We start from the raw sequence: 16,660 nt of genomic DNA, 5'->3' as shown, positions 1-16,660 counted from the left end.
GCGACGCTACAGCACCACTCCAACATTTTTGCGCAACCATCATGTCCAAGTCCAAGGTTGACAGCGTCGAGAAGAAGCGCAAGCGCGATGCTGAGGTAGCAGAAGATGCGCCGAAAAAGTCCAAAAAGTCCAAGAAGGTCGAAGATACTCAGGATGCGCCGGTGATCGAAGCGGCGGAAGCAAAGAAGGATAAGAAGGAAAAGAAGGACAAGAAGTCGAAAAAGTCCAAGGACAACGTGGACACGCCTGCAGTCGACGATTCTGTCGACGATTCAAAGAAGGAGAAGAATGAGAAAAAGGAAAAGAAGTCCAAGAAGTCCAAAGACGTCGCCGCTTCCGAAGATGCGCCCGCCGAGACTGAGCTTATCGATGAGATGAAAAAATCTGAGAACTTCATCAGTGTCAACGACGATGAGCCCATGCCCGATGCGACTGATGCATCGGCGAAGAAGGACAAGAAGAAGTCTAAGAAAGACAAGGAGTCGAAAAAGTCCAAGAAGAGCAAGGATGTTGCTGAGACTGAAGACACGCCCATGGAGGATGCGCCTGAGCAGCAAAATGGCACAGCAGAAGATGCTCCGGTGGAAGTCAACGGGGTAGACTCTGACTCGAAGGCTGAGAAGAAGGAAAAGAAGAAAGACAAAAAGGAGAAGAAGGAGAAAAAAGAGAAAAAGGCTAAGAAGTCTGGAAAGGCGGAGACCAACGGAGAAGCTCCCGTCGAGGAACAGCCCGCAGCTGAGACCAATGGCGAAGCTACTGCAAAAGACGAGGAGGCTGCGGTGGAAGTAAATGCAGAGGAGGCGGAAGAAGCTGAAGCTGCAGTTGAGGCCAACCAGGGTCGCTTCATCGTCTTTGTCGGTACGTTGTATCGCCTACTTATACCATCTACCTGTCGCTAACACGCAACCACCAGGCAATCTCCCCTACTCGGCCACGAAAGAGCAAATCGAGAAGCACTTTGAAAAGATCAAGCCCACCGAGATCCGCCTGCGCACATACAAGGGTAGCGAAAAGTTCATGGGCACGTGCTTCATCGAGTTTGACCGATTCGACCGCATGGTGACTTGCCTAAAGAAGTACCACCACTCGGTCTTCCCCGACCCCAAGAAGAAGGAGGGCCGGAAGATCAACGTTGAGTTGAGGTGCGTTACGAAATCCTTCCTGAATCAACTCCAGTATACAGCCCAGAAAGCTAACGAACTACAATAGCGCTGGAGGCGGCGGCAACAGCGAAGCCCGCAAATCCAAGATTGCAGCCAAGAACGAAAAGCTCCACGACGAGCGCGCCCGCGACCGCGTCAAGAAGGCCGAACTCGAGATGAAGCAGAGTGAACGCAAGCAGAAAAAGGAAGCAAAATCTGGCAAGGACGCAGACACCAATGGCGAGACTGCGGAACCGGAAAAGGCATCTGAAGCCGAAACTTTTGGCATGAACCCCGCGCGCCTCGCTATGATGCAGGCTCCCGCACGACCCATGCACAGGTCAAGATACTAGAATCATGGACCGCGATTTGGATAGTTTTGGGCCGAGATGGAAGATTTGCAATCTGCGATTGACCATTTTGAAAACAAAATGTATGGGAATGTCATCTTGATGCACAGCATATGCTTGCGATACCGACAACGTTTTTAGACAGAGCTTAATGATATTGGAAGGATAGTTGATTTTCTCATTGCACCATTTCCACACTGGTGAAATATAGCTAAAGGAGCGACAAGTGCAGTATGTGCGTGAAAAGCCTGATCAGGAAGGCAGCATTGGTACGTATGTAAGGAATGTTTTAGCTGGCTTTGCCAGCTCCAGATTACCCATTTCGTGCCCGTCTCGATGTCCCACACAACTAGGTACACAGCTTGTGTCATAGTTCAAGCGGGGTAATAGCCGCTGCCGTAACCGCTGTTGGTCGTGCAGACCGTCTTGATGCCGGTAGAAATGTAGGTACTGGGTACGTTTGCCGTCTCTATGACGACAGAAGCTGTCGTCTTGGAGGTGATGACGGTCTCTGTAGCAGTTGCGACGCTCATCTTGTAAGAAGTGCCAGTTGAACTATCCAGTATTAGCGATAGCGTCGGCCAAGCAAGCAGTGGAGAGTAAAACATACACGAACGGGACTGTCTCGACTTTTATGGAAGACTTGACGTTGCTCTCCACCCGGGTGCTGTAGACGGTAGTGACGACAGGGTAGGTTTTGGTTGTGTAAGCGGTACTGAGCGCGGTGACGGTCTGGCCGTGTGAGCAATATGATCTGCTACTATAGGACTGTAAACCTTATACCTTGATGCTGTTTTTTGTGGTGGTGTATGGGATGGGAATAGTGGCTATAGACGGCTTCGCAATGACAGTGGTGACAGGGATGACTACCGTCTTGGTAGACCTGTATGTAGTCTTTCCTGCGCCAATAATGGAAGTAATCCAGAGGGCTACCAATAGTTAGCACAAGTTGATCAGAGAGACCAGATATGCGCGTACAAGGAGAGCAGATGGTAGTTGCTAGTGGTGGAGAAATGGTAGTTGCTAGCGGTGGAGAAATGATAGTTGCTAGCGATGGAGATATGATAGTTGCTAGCGATGGAGATATGATAGTTTCTTGTGGTGGAGGCACAGAAATTAAATATCCATCAGATGTCAGCGAAGGAGGTATAGTGTACCCTGGGATAATGGCCGACAGGGAAGCGAAAGCTGAGGAGACCAGAAGGGTTGGAATGAGCATGTTTGGTATGATTTTTGTATTGAAGATTGATGGTTAAACAGTGGGTCTGTTGAGTAGATGTTCTTTCGTGCGGATGCTCTTGATCAACCTGAGCAAGACGACGGTTTTATAGTTCGAGCATTCTTGTCCCTGTGGATAATTGTCGCCGCTACTCCTGATATCCTGATAGCACAGATTGGCCCGGTCTCTTTGTGGGAGACATAGACAGAATCGGCTTGCATATTGCTACCATTGAACGCCCATTTCTCGTGTTGTGTCGGGTACACAGCTCTGCAAGCTAATCTTCAATTTTAGGCCCTGCAGTGCTGGGTTATCAGTACACTAGCGGAACTAGAATACATGGAAGGCCGATGATGTATGGTCAGATCTTGTTGTCCTGCGATGCAATTATGCACAGCCCGTAATAGTGACCAGAAACATGTTTTAGCCGTAAGCATATGAGGAACTGCTTTCGTTTTCCTAGTGATACCCTTATCAGTATTCGAGTATAGAAAGCCGAGAAGTCAATTCGTTTCCACTGAGTCTGTATCAATATGTCATTGTCCTCTTTCGATGTTGAAAAAGGCTTGCTCGTGTTGACGACGTTTACAGCCATCATGTGATTTACGCGTACGACAGAGCGTTGAAAAGCAAGTCAGGTCGTCTCACATGGGACAGTCTCGCCAATACGCAAGTCGAATGCAACGCGTGTTATTCGTCCTGCAGGCTGTCGTGCTCAAGCTGACTACTCAGCCAATGGGGTACTTTGCATGATCCGGGAGGATTCCTGTGAGACAACCGAAGAGTTGATGTAAGCTAGGCAGGTTCACCGGGAGCTAGGAGTTGATCTTCCGGGTGTTCCTGAAAATGATCTTCGCTGACTGCAGCTCCATGTGCGTCAAGCCTAGGCACTCTCTGCATAGGGAGTGGGAATAGTTGAAGCCAGCATCTGGTGATTGAAGACTTGGCTGGTTTTACCCAGGAAGAAACCACGTTATAATGTTCCAGAAACTGATTACGCAGTTGGTAGGTAAGGATATATTGGAGGGTTGCAGGCGTGGGACGAGGGTGGGGGCAGACTGACGTCTTGCGGGGGGCTTGGGCTTGGGAGCGCACAGACCAAGGGTCCACCAGCCGCGGTTCCATCACAACTTTTTTGTGATGCCCTCCCTCCACACACTCTCCGTGCCATTGCCTCTGAAGCCCCACGTTCGTGTTAAACGTCATATTGCACCGCTATTTCGACTCATAACGAATCACTTGTGACACGGTCAACGGGAGCTAAGCACGCATCTTTCTTACTACAAACCGGTTCGGGGGTCCGCAGCGCATCCGGAATGCGGCACTAGAACTATAGTTACCCGACATACCACCCCGCCCTACTCGCAGCGCTGCCTAGATTTCATGGAAGTCATTCAGAAAGTTCCGGTTCTACGAATGATGAGCAGACCAACAGCCGCACCGGTCAACCCTCCGCCACAGCCTCCAGCCGAGAATGCATACACAGGCACACCTATTACCTCGCCACGTTCGTTACGGCAACTTTCAATATATTTCCTCGGAAGTGCTTGCCTATTGGCGTCGACAGCAATAACACGAAAGGCTATATGGCGTCGGCAGCTACGGATCAAGCCAAAGTTTTACGACGCGAATACGAACCCTCACGAATACTTTAGTCCCTTCTCGGATGCTTGTCAGGCTCTAAACCTGGCTACAATGAACTGTGTCAGCGTTGGGATCATGGCGCTAGGTGGAGCCATGTGGACGTTCGACATTGCAAACTTGAAGGAGGCTCGCGCGGTACTCAGAAGCCGCCTAAACTACGACCGAATATACGAGTCCGAAGACAAGATACCGAATACCATCAGCGAGATGATAGCAGCATCTGGGCAAATGCGGATAATAGAGGAGGATGTGAAAGATGGGTCTGAGAAAAGCCAATAACGACGAATTACGTGTACGAGTACGACTGTAGGAATAGTGTATACAACAGAAAGCGGAGTCCTTCTCTGGTAGCTACTTCTCAGTAGTACCATTGGGGCATTGTGGAAGCCATCCACGGCAAAGCAATTCAATTTCAAGCTGCTGCAGTTGGATATGATGATGATGCAAGGCCAGCTTAGCACTGAGTCAAGGTTCCTTGGCACCGTCGACAAGTCGTGAGTACTATGAGCCACTTGATGCTAATGCATTATATGCAGGAAGCCACCGTTACTTGTGGACCCATACATTGCTAACTGTCTCGTGAGCGGCACGAAATATTAGATGACGACAATTTTCTCTTTTCTGCCCTTTGCATATATCTCAGAACGCATCATTACCAGGTTACCAGACCCCTTACACGACACGAGCTGAAAATGGCCTTGAGCAACGAATGCAGTACCACTTGGAGGCTCTCAGTCGTCTCATTCGACCATGTTTCGGCTGATACGGGTCTTCATGGGACACTGCAGTAGGACGGGAGAAGCTAGATCGCCTGATCGCAGTCGGCTTCGGCTTCAAGTACAACCTCAAGTGCATTCAGTACTGGAATGATTCACCACGTGAAGCACATGAGGAATTTGGTATCGCAGCACCACTGCATGCATCTGCAAGTAATCGAGTGGCATAGTCACAGTCGTCTCTGAGTGGTAAACCTACGTGTTTATTAGATGGCCATGTCATCAGCATGACAATGGGAACGGTGTTGATGCGCATCGCTCCCACATTGGCACACTGAGACAAGTGCTGGCAACCTAAGCAGTACGCTGCACCACTGACTGCAATTGCTGGGCCTCGTTCGTAATTGTGTGCACGGAACATATTACACAGCCTGACATGTCTACGGAGCTGCTCCTCGATCACCCTCTTCAACTTTCACCCCCTTTTGCCCGTCCCGGTTCGCTCTCCAAACCCCCTCGCCTCCTTCAAATCTCTCTAATTTCCATATTTCCGCCCTATCCTTTGTCTCTTCGAGCGCTTCTTCGCCTGCCCTCCACGCCGCCTGTCTGTGCGGCGCTGACACAGCAATGACAATACTCTCTTCGCCAATTGGGCACTCACCCAACTTGTGAATGATGGCAATCTTTGTGCACGAGTGCTTGGCAAGTATAGAGGTCGCGATCTTGAAGAGAGTCGAGAGGGCGAGGGGCGCGTACGATGTGTATGCTAGGGACGACACGGGCTGGTCATTGAAGGAGTCGCGCGTCGTGCCTATGAAGAGGACAGTTGCGCCTGCAGACGGCGACCGGACAAAGCGCGTGGCCGAGAGCGAGTCCAAGTCGTGGGGAGTGAGTTCCACATGGATGTTCTCGGTGGCTCTCGTCACCGGCTCCGCGGGTATGTCCGGAGTGTACGACTGGGGCTCGGTTGTTGACATGTCAGCCCACGGTATCGGGTTATTAAGTTTCAAAATAGAATCCGCTGTCTCGAGAAGAAACTTCCGTGTCGGCCTAGTGGGTATTGATGTGCCTGCCGAGGCCAACCAAGACTGTGCATTCTGGGCAGGCTACGTTAGTGCATGTGATCCATTGTCTGGAAAGAGGCCACGGTATGGCTGAAGGCGTTGGATTTATACTTTATGGTTTCGGGGGCGGCTCTGCAAGTATAATATTACTTTGTAACAATAAGGGTATGTGCTCTTCTACCCGCAGGGTATAGTTCGGCCAACCCCGCCATCGCTGACTGTTTCGCCATGCCGCAACAGAGAGAGTGGGCACTTACCAGCGAGGGCCCTTGTTGCGCGCCGGGGGTTTCGAGGGTGTCGCAGTCGGTGAATGTACGCCCAAGGCACGCGTTGGTATGGGAAATGCGACGGGCGGAAGGCCCAAGATGCCGTCATAGCGAGGCGGGAGGGGCCCCTTAGCGCCGATCAGCGACGGGCATCATCACATGTGGAGGCGAGCAACTCCGGCCTCCGACGTCGCCCCGTCCATACATGTACCATAGCGCAGCTCCAACGGCCAGCCTCGCGTCAGATGACTGCTCTCACTAGTGCTTCAGCTCACGACTGTGCCCATTCCTGCCCAGGGGCTCAGCTACTTTGCTTTTGTGCCGCTTCCCTGGCCATCTTCGACCAACCCAGCACCGGCTGCTTTCGTTTCACAAACGTCACTCGTTACTGGACCTGTCTGCACGCGCCGATTTATCCGAATAAACAACACCTGGACTCTCCCTCCCAACACATGCACCAGCACACATTGCCTCTCCGAACACAACCCTGACCTTCGCGCCGCACCCGTTGCATGGCGAGGGATGGTCTGCAAGCCAGCATAACACGTAACGCAACATGGGCGGGGACTGGGACTATGGAACTGCGTTCAAGATCTTTGTTTGGGGCTACATCATTGGAGGGCTGACGCTCTTGCCTGCGCTTATTGCAGTTGCATGGTTCTGGTGTACGGCACCGGTTGACCCGGACAGCCCGCGCGAGACTCTTCGAGAAGATGGAGAAGCTCTGAACCCCCGCCGCAGGTCGAATACATCCTTGGCTGGAAAGAGCGACGGCGATGCACGGCAGGGACCAGCGATAGACGATGAGATACTGGAGAAGCTGAAGGGAAGGGCACACGAACCGGATGTCTGCGCAGGATACTTCGCTGTATGTCGAGAGTATGTGCCAGGCGGCGTCAATGGCAAGCCTCCGGACCGGACTACTCCTGCAGGCAACGTCGTGGCGGTGGAGAGCCCCAGCGTGTACCAGTCCATGTACAGGAGTATCTTCGATCGGAACAAAACCACCAGTCCGACGATAGATGCGTCGAATAATAAGAACAAGAAGGCGCGGAACGTCTTCTACGTCGTCTTGCGGTATGTTGGCTGCGCAGGGCAGCACCAAAGGATCAAGAGCTGACAGAATACCAGCCTCGGCCACCTCATGCTCTACGACAACGAAGACCAGCTCGAAGTGCGTCATGTCATATCATTAGCTCATTACCAGGTGGACGTATTTGGAGGTGGAGAGCGCATACCTGAGGGCGAGCTGTGGATCAAGAGAAACTGTACGTCTCTCAAGCCACGTTTTGCATTCCAACGCTTACACAGCTAGGCATTCGACTGATCCAGCAGCTGGATGACGACAGCACTGCCACTCCGAAAGGGTTCTACTTATTCTCTGACAACTGCTCTGAGAAGGAAGACTTTTATCACGCCATGCTACACGCACAAGAAAACCAGAAAGACCCCTCCGACTCCAACTCGCCGACCGTTCCGCTCAAGTTCGACACGTCTGATCTTGTCAAGCTCGTCCAACAGCTGCATGCCTCGGAAGAGAATCTACACACTCGTTGGATCAACGCCCTGATTGGGAGAGTGTTTCTGGCCTTGTACAAGACCACACAGATCAAGGACTTTATCGCGGCCAAGATCAACAAGAAGATTGCTCGCGTCCCAAAGCCTGCAATCATCAGCAGCGTGCAGTTGCGCAAGGTTGACATGGGCACTTTACCGCCATTCATCACAAACCCCAAACTCAAAGAGCTGACCGTGGATGGCGATCTCATCGTAGAAGCTGATGTTAGCTACAAAGGCAACTTTCGTATTGAGGTCTCGGCAACTGTGCGCATAGATCTAGGTACACGCTTCAAGGCCCGCGAGGTGACACTCATTTTAGCTACCGTGTTGAAGAGGCTCGACGGACACATTCTCATCCGTGTGAAGCCGCCGCCAAGTAACAGGCTCTGGATGACATTTGAGACGCCACCCAAGATGGAGTTTTCGCTCGAGCCAATCGTCAGTTCACGGCAGATTACCTACGGTGTCGTCCTAAGGGCAATTGAAAACCGTATAAGGGAAGTCGTCAACGAGACTTTGGTGCTCCCCAACTGGGACGACATGCCCTTTACAGACACAATAGCACAAGTCATAAGAGGAGGCATCTGGGAAGAGACCACCAAAGAGGATGAAGAAGATCCAGAGGCCATGTTGGAGCATATCGTTCCTGAGACAGAAAAACTGGATGAGAAAAGCGACTCGGTCAGCGCACACTTTTCCATTGCTTCTAGTGTGGAGTCGGAGGAGGTCGCGACTGGCGTATCTTCCTCTGCAGACCACAGGTCGTCCACGTCCTCCGTAAGGCCACGTCCCATGAGATCATCCTCCTCATCAGCTCAGGTGAAGGTTGATTCAGCGAATGCTTCCGCTGAGATAGCACACCAACCTGCATCAACGCCGACAAGTGTTCGATCTCTTCCTATTGCCCCACCCGCACGCTCGCCCAAACGATTGAGCACCACACGTCAGAGAACAGAGTCTTCGGCAAGTTCTTCAGAAGATCTGTCCATGCCTTCGATATCTGCCGAGAGTACAGCATCCGCACCAACTCCAACTGTGGACCACACGCACACACGGACCAAGTCAAAAGATTTATCCGAGCAAGAAATAGCAGCCGCAGCTGCAGCTGCAGCCGCTGCAGGAGCAAGTAATATGCAGACAAGAAGACAGACGCTTAATCAGTCTCTCAATTCGGCCACGGCAGCTGCGAGAAATTGGCTAGCTACGAAACAAAATAACAAAGCTACTGCCAACAATAGGCCGCCGACATCCGAAGGCCTAAATCTGCCTGGGGATGCAGCACAAGACTCCAGACCACAGCTCCAGCTCCAGTCTCCTATCACCAAAACATATACTGAGCCTATGGGTAGGGGTCAGCCGCTTCCACCCCCGGGAACTCCTCTGCCTTTGCCCAAGAATGACAAGAGACAGACTTGGGCCATTCCCGCAGCAGCCTCAACCTTTGCAAACCTCGCAAAACGGAAACCTGTTGCTACTTCTCCTTCACTCTCATCCAAACAGTCACATGAAGATTTGGGTAGCCCTCAACCTTTGGTGGGAACAGCTTCGCTTCTTCCTGCAGCTCATTTTCCTGGTCAAGATGCTCGGCCGGCCGCAGAAGACGGCGAGGAAATGTTCCGCGACATGAGGCGTAGGACCAATTCTGCGGCTAGCGAGTTAACGACGCCGCCACCGCCTTTGCCAAAGAGGAGACAGAGAAATCAAAGTATGACTTTGGGTGGGCATGGCCGGCAGCAAAGTCAGACTTCAAATCCAGCGAAGGATGACATACTGGGCGAGGGAATGCTTATTGTCGAAGCCCCAGTTGCAGAGCGAAGTCTGGAGGGGAGCCCTGTGAGGCAGGAAAGGCGAAGTGAGGTAATGATAGGCGAGCGGAAAGAACAGAGGGTGTAATCAATTGATATACCTGGGCTTACTCGCGGCTCATGTCATATAATTGTTTTGTATTAATCATGGGGTTTGCATTCCAAACTGTTTGTATGTTTGATCCACCATTGTCTGTGAACTAGTACCCCACTTTTACAATCTTCGTTTGGAATCTTTTTCTCCCCTTAAATCTAGTCATGTTTGACTTGAAGAATATCTCAATCAGGCTGACTTGACAATATTATTAAGCAGCAGCCCATGGCTAAGATGGCTATTCACCCGCACTGCGGGCACGGACGCAGCGTACGACGACTGTTTTCCTGGCGGCCGCCCAGTTTTCCGAGCGCCGACTCTCCTCGGATGCACCCCAGTCACAACAAAGACTGAAATGAGAAACGCGGATGCCGATCATATACGACTGCAACTCGGTACTGGCTGAGCTGTAATGTCATTTTAATCTTTATCGACCCCTCTTTCTCGAACATAATTCTCTCCGAAATCATATACATATTATCTTTTACATAGTTAGATTTTGCTGGTGGGATAATTGACTTTGATACGACAAGGCTCGACAACGTGAATAAGTCTTAATTATAGTCTACATTAGTACTCGAGGTATCGAGAGTGAGGAACGTGACAACAAGATGAGTACTCGGCAAAGGACAGTCTTGGTCACCGGGTATGTCGGGTCTTACTTTCCATTGCACAACTTCTCACAACCTTTTCCAAGACAAGCACAGCTGACACGGAGAAATTGAACAGATGCACCCCAGGAGGCATCGGACACGAACTCGCTCTGGAATTCCTGCGTCAAGGCTTCCAAGTCTTCGGCACAGTGCGCTCCGACGAGGCCAAAAAGACGCTTCTGAGCGAGGGCGTCATAGCCATCGAGCATGAAGTCACATCGGCAGAAAGCATCCAAGCGCTGCACGACGTTCTATGTAAGCGCATCGTAGACGGGAAGCTCGATATTCTGATCAACAACGCGTACGTCCTCCTTTCTGTTTTCCACACGCTCCCAATTTTCAGAGTTGTTCGAGGAATCATTTCGCTGACTTGGAGATACAGCGGCATAAGCTTCACCGTGCCGGTGCTTGATCTCACAATCGAGAACATGCGCAAGGTGTTTGAAATCAACGTCTTTGGCGGTGTCCTGCTGACGCAGAAACTTGCTCCGATGCTCATAGCTGCAAAGGGGAAAGTAGCCAATATTGGGTCGGTGGCGGGCGTCATTCCCTATGTATTTGGAGGTATGTAGTGGTTGTATTCCCCCAATTTCTGACGCTCTTGTTATAGGGATGATGGGCTAATGTGCGAGGATAAGGATGCTACAATGCGTCCAAGGCGGCACTGCATGCCTTGACGGACGCGCTGAGGATTGAAATGGAGCCGTTTGGGTATGTCTTTATTCCCATCCATACTTCGGTTTGGAAAGAGAGAGAAAATACGGCATGTAAGAAGCTAACAGGAGCAGAGTCCAAGTTGTACTAGTCGCCACGGCTGGTGTAAAAAGTAAGACTTCAGATGTCAAGAAGAGGCTTCCGCCCAACTCGCTCTACATGCCGATAGAAGAGGATTATCTGTTTCGTCAGGGGAACTCGCAGCGTGAGTAGCGATTGTTAGAGATGTGTTGGAAAATATGAGCTAACGCTACGGTTTAGGTACGGCTATGCCGACGGAGGTGTATGCGAAGAAGGTGGTGGCCGATTTGCTGAAGCCGAAGACGAGTGCTTGGTTGTGGCATGGACATCAGGCTAGCGTGGTTCGATGGCTTTCGTGGCTTATGCCTCGTACCTTTTGGGTAAGTTGGTTTGCATTCTTAGTAGCTTTTTGGAAACTAAAAAATCACGTTTTACTAACTTGTATGAAGGACAACTATTTTGCGAAGAAGTTTGGACTGAGGAAATTCAAGGCATAGGTTTTAGGGCTTTGTGATGAGATTGGAAAAAGTGGTATGGCTGTGGTCGGGATGCCTTCACTGATGCATTTGAAGTCGGTTTCTTCTCTTTGAGTAGGTGAGAGTGGCCGCTGGATGCCTGCATATATCAGTCATCCTATTGAATAATTATTGCTTCAGGCTTAAGACGGGCCTCAGACATTATGCTTGGATTGTGTTTAGGCGAGATAAAAGTGCATTCTATTCACCTAGGCACTATCACCTGCCTTATACCGTGCCAAACTGGGCTTGCAGCCTATTTTACCTTTCTAAATTTGTGTCTTCTGCTATATGTAATGTCGAATGTCATCTTTACCTCGATATCACTCTCTCACTGTTTGGTTGGTGCGTCTTTCCTTCGCTTGACCGCCTCATCAGACTAATATCTTTACTAATACAGTTCAAAGTATCTCTTTCTCTCTTCATGGAGCTCTATATCTACAATTCGACACTCTCAATCAACCCGGCAATACCGAAGGCCCATTTCTGAGACCATGATATCAAGCAAAAAACAGAGATTGGTGGTGAGTTATGTGCTAGAATTGTAAAGAAGTTTCTCATGAACTTAACAGTACATGGCATATTGGCTAATTCGTGTAGTACTATCCCACGTGCAACAGCGCACCACGTCTGGCCCATCAATTTAGATGCTGGAAATGGACATGGCCACGTCGGTTTCAGGTACATATACTAACCGTTGATACTGCCAGGATAGAGATATACTAACACTAGCAGATGACCATAGTCTGCAAAGTTGTAGTACATGGCCCTACGCGTCTTTCGGAGAGACTGGTCCATTACGCTCTGATATAGGCCGACATCATAACGAAAAAGAAACTTTGATAAGGGAGTGCTCTAAGCGTAGTAATCTGAAGATGATTACTTCACACTTCGCCTCGCTGGATGCCACAGCCCATGAATGCTATGCTAACAACATCTCTCATCCCAACTCGCCTCACTTCACTTCACCACACGTATTACGCGCTCACGACATGTCGGATGGGTTTCCACACGCTTCCATGGCGCGGCGGCGCGTCGGGGTTATCACTGAAGTTTGTAGGCCCGAAGGCGCTCGTGTTTCGCTCGCCACTTCAAGGTCACACAGCACAGTACAGCAGCTCGTCTTTACTTTGAGTTTGATTCAAGAGTTACAAGAAGTTTCGAATTCGCCGTTTCAAGATGTCGCATCATATATGGAAGACAGTGGACGCTGGGATGATGATATGGGAGCCGGCAGGCGCTGGGGTCAGTCAAGCACTCAAAGCGCAGTCGCACGCTCCGAAAGAATCGGAATTAGAAGGTAGGATATTTCAATTTGCTCCTTCATGTGTAATAGGTACTAAATTCTCAACGGCAGCTTTGACTAGCAGTCACGATCATGTCGAGCAAGAGCTGGTCCTTCCCTCGATTGAAGAAATGTTCGAGCCGCCATATATAATACCTGTATCTGAGCAAAGGTCCTCAAGTTCGACACTTTCAATTTCACAAGAAGAAGGCCTAACACCAGAAACATCACCTGTACCACGATCTGCCTATACGTTCTCTACCCAAGTCGAGCCTCCTCTGGACAGCGACCTGTACGAGCAGCTAGAAGAATTTGCATACTCGCCCCAGAAGGATAGCGTTTGCCTTTCTCAGAGTCGAGCAAGTACATCAAGTAATGAGTCAAGTCGCATCGGTTCCCAGTTGACGCCTTGTCCGCCCTCTCTCGGTTCAAAAGTCATGGGTGGTGGTCCCAGGCCTAATAAAACCAATCACCAAATCAAGGCAAATAATTTTCGGCCAGTCCAGCACAAGCTAAAGTTCGATGTAAAGGAGGCCAATGGTTCTACAATACCACTGACACAGGATCTCAGCAACCTGGAGTCTCTGGCAGCACTGCGAAGAATTGAACGAGATCCTTCACATCTCTGGGACGAGGATGAGAGAGAACTTTTGACTGTGTTGTACAGATGGTACAACAATGCCGACCCCTCGACGATTCCAAAGGTATTCAACGCAGTCACTGGCCTCTCTCTTCGGCTCTCGGTTGTACGTTATCAGTTCGAGAGCCACATCCTACTATATGGCGGGCGCGCATTTCCCGAGTTCGCACGTGTAATGTCAGTTCCGTTTGACGATCCCGAAGGTAGATACGACGAGATTCGTGGTATCATCGAAGACACTGCAGCAGAGCCTGGCATCAATTTACCGCGACGAGAGACAGAGGTTCATTTTACTTCTGGGACAGCGCGATACGCAAAGTCACCAAGGACGCGGCGCACATATAGGGCGCTCGTGCGCAAAGCCACACAGCAGGAGAAAGAAAAGGCTCGCATTGCTCGGATGAGTCAGCTTGTTGAATTACCAGCATGCCGACAACCCGCTAGTATACCATATCGTCTCGGACGGATAGATATATCTATGCACCCGGATCAGATGGACAAAGAGACTTGGTCCGACGTAGAGGACTCTCCTTCAAGCTCTCCATTGGCACCCATAACTCCGGGTACCAGAACGCCGCCTGCAGTTCGAAACATTGCATTTCGTGTTTGGGACGCGAATAGTCGGACGGCATTCACCGAAGAGTCTGGATTCGTCAGTCAGGCTTTCACTATCTGGCGGAACGAGTACCCTCCTCCCTTCTCGCCAGACGGCCAAGGACGCCAGGCATTAATGATATTTACAAATCTACGTAAGTTGTTTAGAAAAAAAAAGTAAGCTATGCTACTACATTCACATATACTGACTGCCGGCAGACCTGTCACTAACAGGCGGTGCATCAACCTTTGTATCCCTGTCGACAAGTCTCCTCCAGGTTCTAGTCAAGGCGAGTACAATGCATGATCCACGGATAGCAGTCGGTACGTCAACCTTATTTCTGAACTACATAGGGTTGAACCTTGAATTTATAGAGCTGACTACATATGTACGACTAAGTGGCGCTCGACCACCCGACGCTTACGACACGACACAAAACGCTGCCCGCCGCCGCCGTCTTACGCATGCTGAAAAGCGAGGGCCTAGCCTGGTGGGCGCGGTACAAAGGGCACGCGGGTAAGTACAATAACGCTATATTGCGCAGCCTGATATTACACTTTGGAAACCCTAAAGTAACCAGTGTGGCCCAGAGCGTATGGTGTGGTGCGCGGTACCCGCAGAAGCCATTCTGTGGCATTTCCCCCTGTCGCATCTGCACGAGGTGTGCGAAGCCGACGACGCCTGCGCTGAGCTGCTCAGTCTGGCTGACATTGAACGCGGCCTTCGTACGCGTCACGTGGCCGCGCGTATGCAGCAACGGTGCAAAAGCATCAATGACATTGTCGCTGCGAGGGCCATGGCAGTCATCGCCCGCGCATTCGGCGTACATCGCCCAAATGCCCGTCTCGAGCATATCCAAGGGATGATCGCCGCGCTCGTCGACTCGTTGCAGCTTAGTGTAGGCGACGCAGCGACTCCTATTCCGAGCAGAGTCGCCCATGCGTTCGCCGCAACGCTCAAGTCAGAAAGGCACGGCGTCGAGAACGTCGCATCGGCTTTTCTGGCCGGTGTGCAACAGGGTGTTGATACCACTGCTTACTATGCGCACCGACGGCCGAAATAATGCTACACTTTCCTTTTCGATCAAGTACTGCCTCGAGTATGACCACACTCAACTCCTATTTCTCGTTTTTTTCTTATTGCCCCGGTGTAACCATGTTGTACTGTACGTAACATGTGCTCTTAGCGTTGCACTCGTATACTGGCCACGAGGGGCTATATTCAAAGCAGCTTATCTAGATTAATAAAAGAACGAAACGAACTCACCACCTACTAGCCTGCACAGCCTAAAACCTACATAAAAAGAAACCTTAAAACGTCCTATAACTTATTTCTAACTTAAAATAGCTATATAGACCTTATTATAGCTATAAAGGAGGGGGTAAAGCTATTATTTTCTATTTATACGCTAGAAGACAATGCTACGTATAGACATTTTAGACTAAGCTAATATTTATCTATACTATAGCTAGAATTTTCAACTCCTTATAAAGTAAAAGTACGTACTTTTTATTATAAATGGTTATTTGAAAGCTTCTATGTAACTTAAAACCTTTTATATAATACTTTACTTACACTAATAAAATATTATAGTGCTATAATTTAAAGTAATAACTAGTTAACTATTTTTATAAGTTTTTATAATACTTACTGGTAGTACTATTTACTTAGTAACTTTAAGCTTAACTATATTAAAGCACCTTATTAGCTATAACGTATTCCACCACCGAGAGTGCCACCCCACCGAGAGTGCCACTTTTTCTTGGCATCGCGAACTTCACGTACGAAAGACAATGCCTCAACAACAGAACGTGATATTTACTCAGCAAGAGGGTAGGCTTACTCTAGCAGTTCAGGCCTATCGTACAGGCCAGTTTAAGAGCATTCGACGCGCTGCAGCAGCCTATAACGTCCATCATCAGCAGATCTCTCGGCGGCTTCAAGGAATCACCTTTCGACCTACGACGCAGCCAAATTGCCAGAAGCTAACTAAATCTGAAGAGCAAACTATCGTACGATACATTCTTGACCTAGACTCGCGAGGATTTGCCCCCCGTCTATGTGAAGTAGCAGATATGGCAGAAAAACTACTACGCGTACGAGATGGCCAGCCTTTAGGCAAGAACTGGCCAGAGCGGTTCGTATCGCGTACGGACGAGCTTAGAACAGCCTTCAATCAAGCAAAGGATCGTCAGAGAGTTCAGCAAGAGGACCCAGAGATTATTAACGCGTGGTTTAACCTCGTACGAGAGACAATTGAGAAGTATGGGGTTGATTTAGACGACATCCACAACTTTGACGAAACTGGCTTTCAGATGGGTGTAATTGGTTCAATGAAGGTAGTTACAGGTTCAGAACGTCGTACAAGACCTACTCT

The 16,660-nt window shown here is 49.9% G+C and overlaps 7 protein-coding genes across 7 annotated transcripts; 5 read left to right on the top strand and 2 right to left on the bottom strand.

Annotated features, from left to right (window-relative positions):
* The first annotated feature begins 21 nt into the window (after positions 1–21).
* On the top strand, positions 22–1,714 carry SETTUDRAFT_165873 (uncharacterized protein). Its single transcript, XM_008032672.1, has 3 exons — positions 22–858; positions 914–1,142; positions 1,210–1,714. The coding sequence occupies exons 1-3, from the start codon at positions 42–44 to the stop codon at positions 1,493–1,495; spliced, it is 1,332 nt and encodes a 443-aa protein (XP_008030863.1). The 5' UTR covers positions 22–41; the 3' UTR covers positions 1,496–1,714.
* Positions 1,715–1,866: 152 nt separating this feature from the next.
* On the bottom strand, positions 1,867–2,711 carry SETTUDRAFT_23774 (uncharacterized protein; the record flags this gene model as incomplete). The annotated part of the gene is made up of 4 exons (XM_008032414.1): positions 1,867–2,047; positions 2,103–2,224; positions 2,276–2,421; positions 2,471–2,711. The coding sequence occupies 4 exons, from the start codon at positions 2,709–2,711 to the stop codon at positions 1,867–1,869; spliced, it is 690 nt and encodes a 229-aa protein (XP_008030605.1).
* Positions 2,712–4,074: 1,363 nt separating this feature from the next.
* Positions 4,075–4,744, top strand: SETTUDRAFT_165872 (uncharacterized protein). Its single transcript, XM_008032671.1, has one exon. The coding sequence runs from the start codon at positions 4,095–4,097 to the stop codon at positions 4,632–4,634; it is 540 nt and encodes a 179-aa protein (XP_008030862.1). The 5' UTR covers positions 4,075–4,094; the 3' UTR covers positions 4,635–4,744.
* Positions 4,745–5,341: 597 nt separating this feature from the next.
* Positions 5,342–6,415, bottom strand: SETTUDRAFT_165871 (uncharacterized protein). Its single transcript, XM_008032670.1, has 2 exons — positions 6,393–6,415; positions 5,342–6,168 (listed from the first exon to the last, which is right to left on the bottom strand). Exon 2 carries the CDS (start codon positions 6,046–6,048, stop codon positions 5,512–5,514), a length of 537 nt encoding a protein of 178 aa, XP_008030861.1. The 5' UTR covers positions 6,049–6,168; positions 6,393–6,415; the 3' UTR covers positions 5,342–5,511.
* Positions 6,416–6,912: 497 nt separating this feature from the next.
* On the top strand, positions 6,913–9,967 carry SETTUDRAFT_165870 (uncharacterized protein). Its single transcript, XM_008032669.1, has 3 exons — positions 6,913–7,478; positions 7,533–7,669; positions 7,717–9,967. Exons 1-3 carry the CDS (start codon positions 6,958–6,960, stop codon positions 9,852–9,854), a joined length of 2,796 nt encoding a protein of 931 aa, XP_008030860.1. The 5' UTR covers positions 6,913–6,957; the 3' UTR covers positions 9,855–9,967.
* Positions 9,968–10,471: 504 nt separating this feature from the next.
* On the top strand, positions 10,472–11,745 carry SETTUDRAFT_157308 (uncharacterized protein; the record flags this gene model as incomplete). The annotated part of the gene is made up of 7 exons (XM_008032668.1): positions 10,472–10,506; positions 10,563–10,814; positions 10,896–11,077; positions 11,152–11,224; positions 11,302–11,432; positions 11,489–11,628; positions 11,698–11,745. The coding sequence occupies 7 exons, from the start codon at positions 10,472–10,474 to the stop codon at positions 11,743–11,745; spliced, it is 861 nt and encodes a 286-aa protein (XP_008030859.1).
* A 1,740-nt stretch (positions 11,746–13,485) lies between these two features.
* On the top strand, positions 13,486–15,346 carry SETTUDRAFT_99205 (uncharacterized protein; the record flags this gene model as incomplete). The annotated part of the gene is made up of 3 exons (XM_008032667.1): positions 13,486–14,437; positions 14,502–14,606; positions 14,874–15,346. 3 exons carry the CDS (start codon positions 13,486–13,488, stop codon positions 15,344–15,346), a joined length of 1,530 nt encoding a protein of 509 aa, XP_008030858.1.
* Positions 15,347–16,660: the final 1,314 nt, after the last annotated feature.

The sequence above is a fragment of the Exserohilum turcica genome, assembly GCF_000359705.1.
Source record: "Exserohilum turcica Et28A unplaced genomic scaffold SETTUscaffold_8, whole genome shotgun sequence".
Lineage (NCBI taxonomy): Eukaryota > Fungi > Ascomycota > Dothideomycetes > Pleosporales > Pleosporaceae > Exserohilum > Exserohilum turcicum.
The sequence above is the reverse complement of the archived record's forward strand: the minus strand, read 5'-3'. Positions and strand labels throughout refer to the sequence as shown.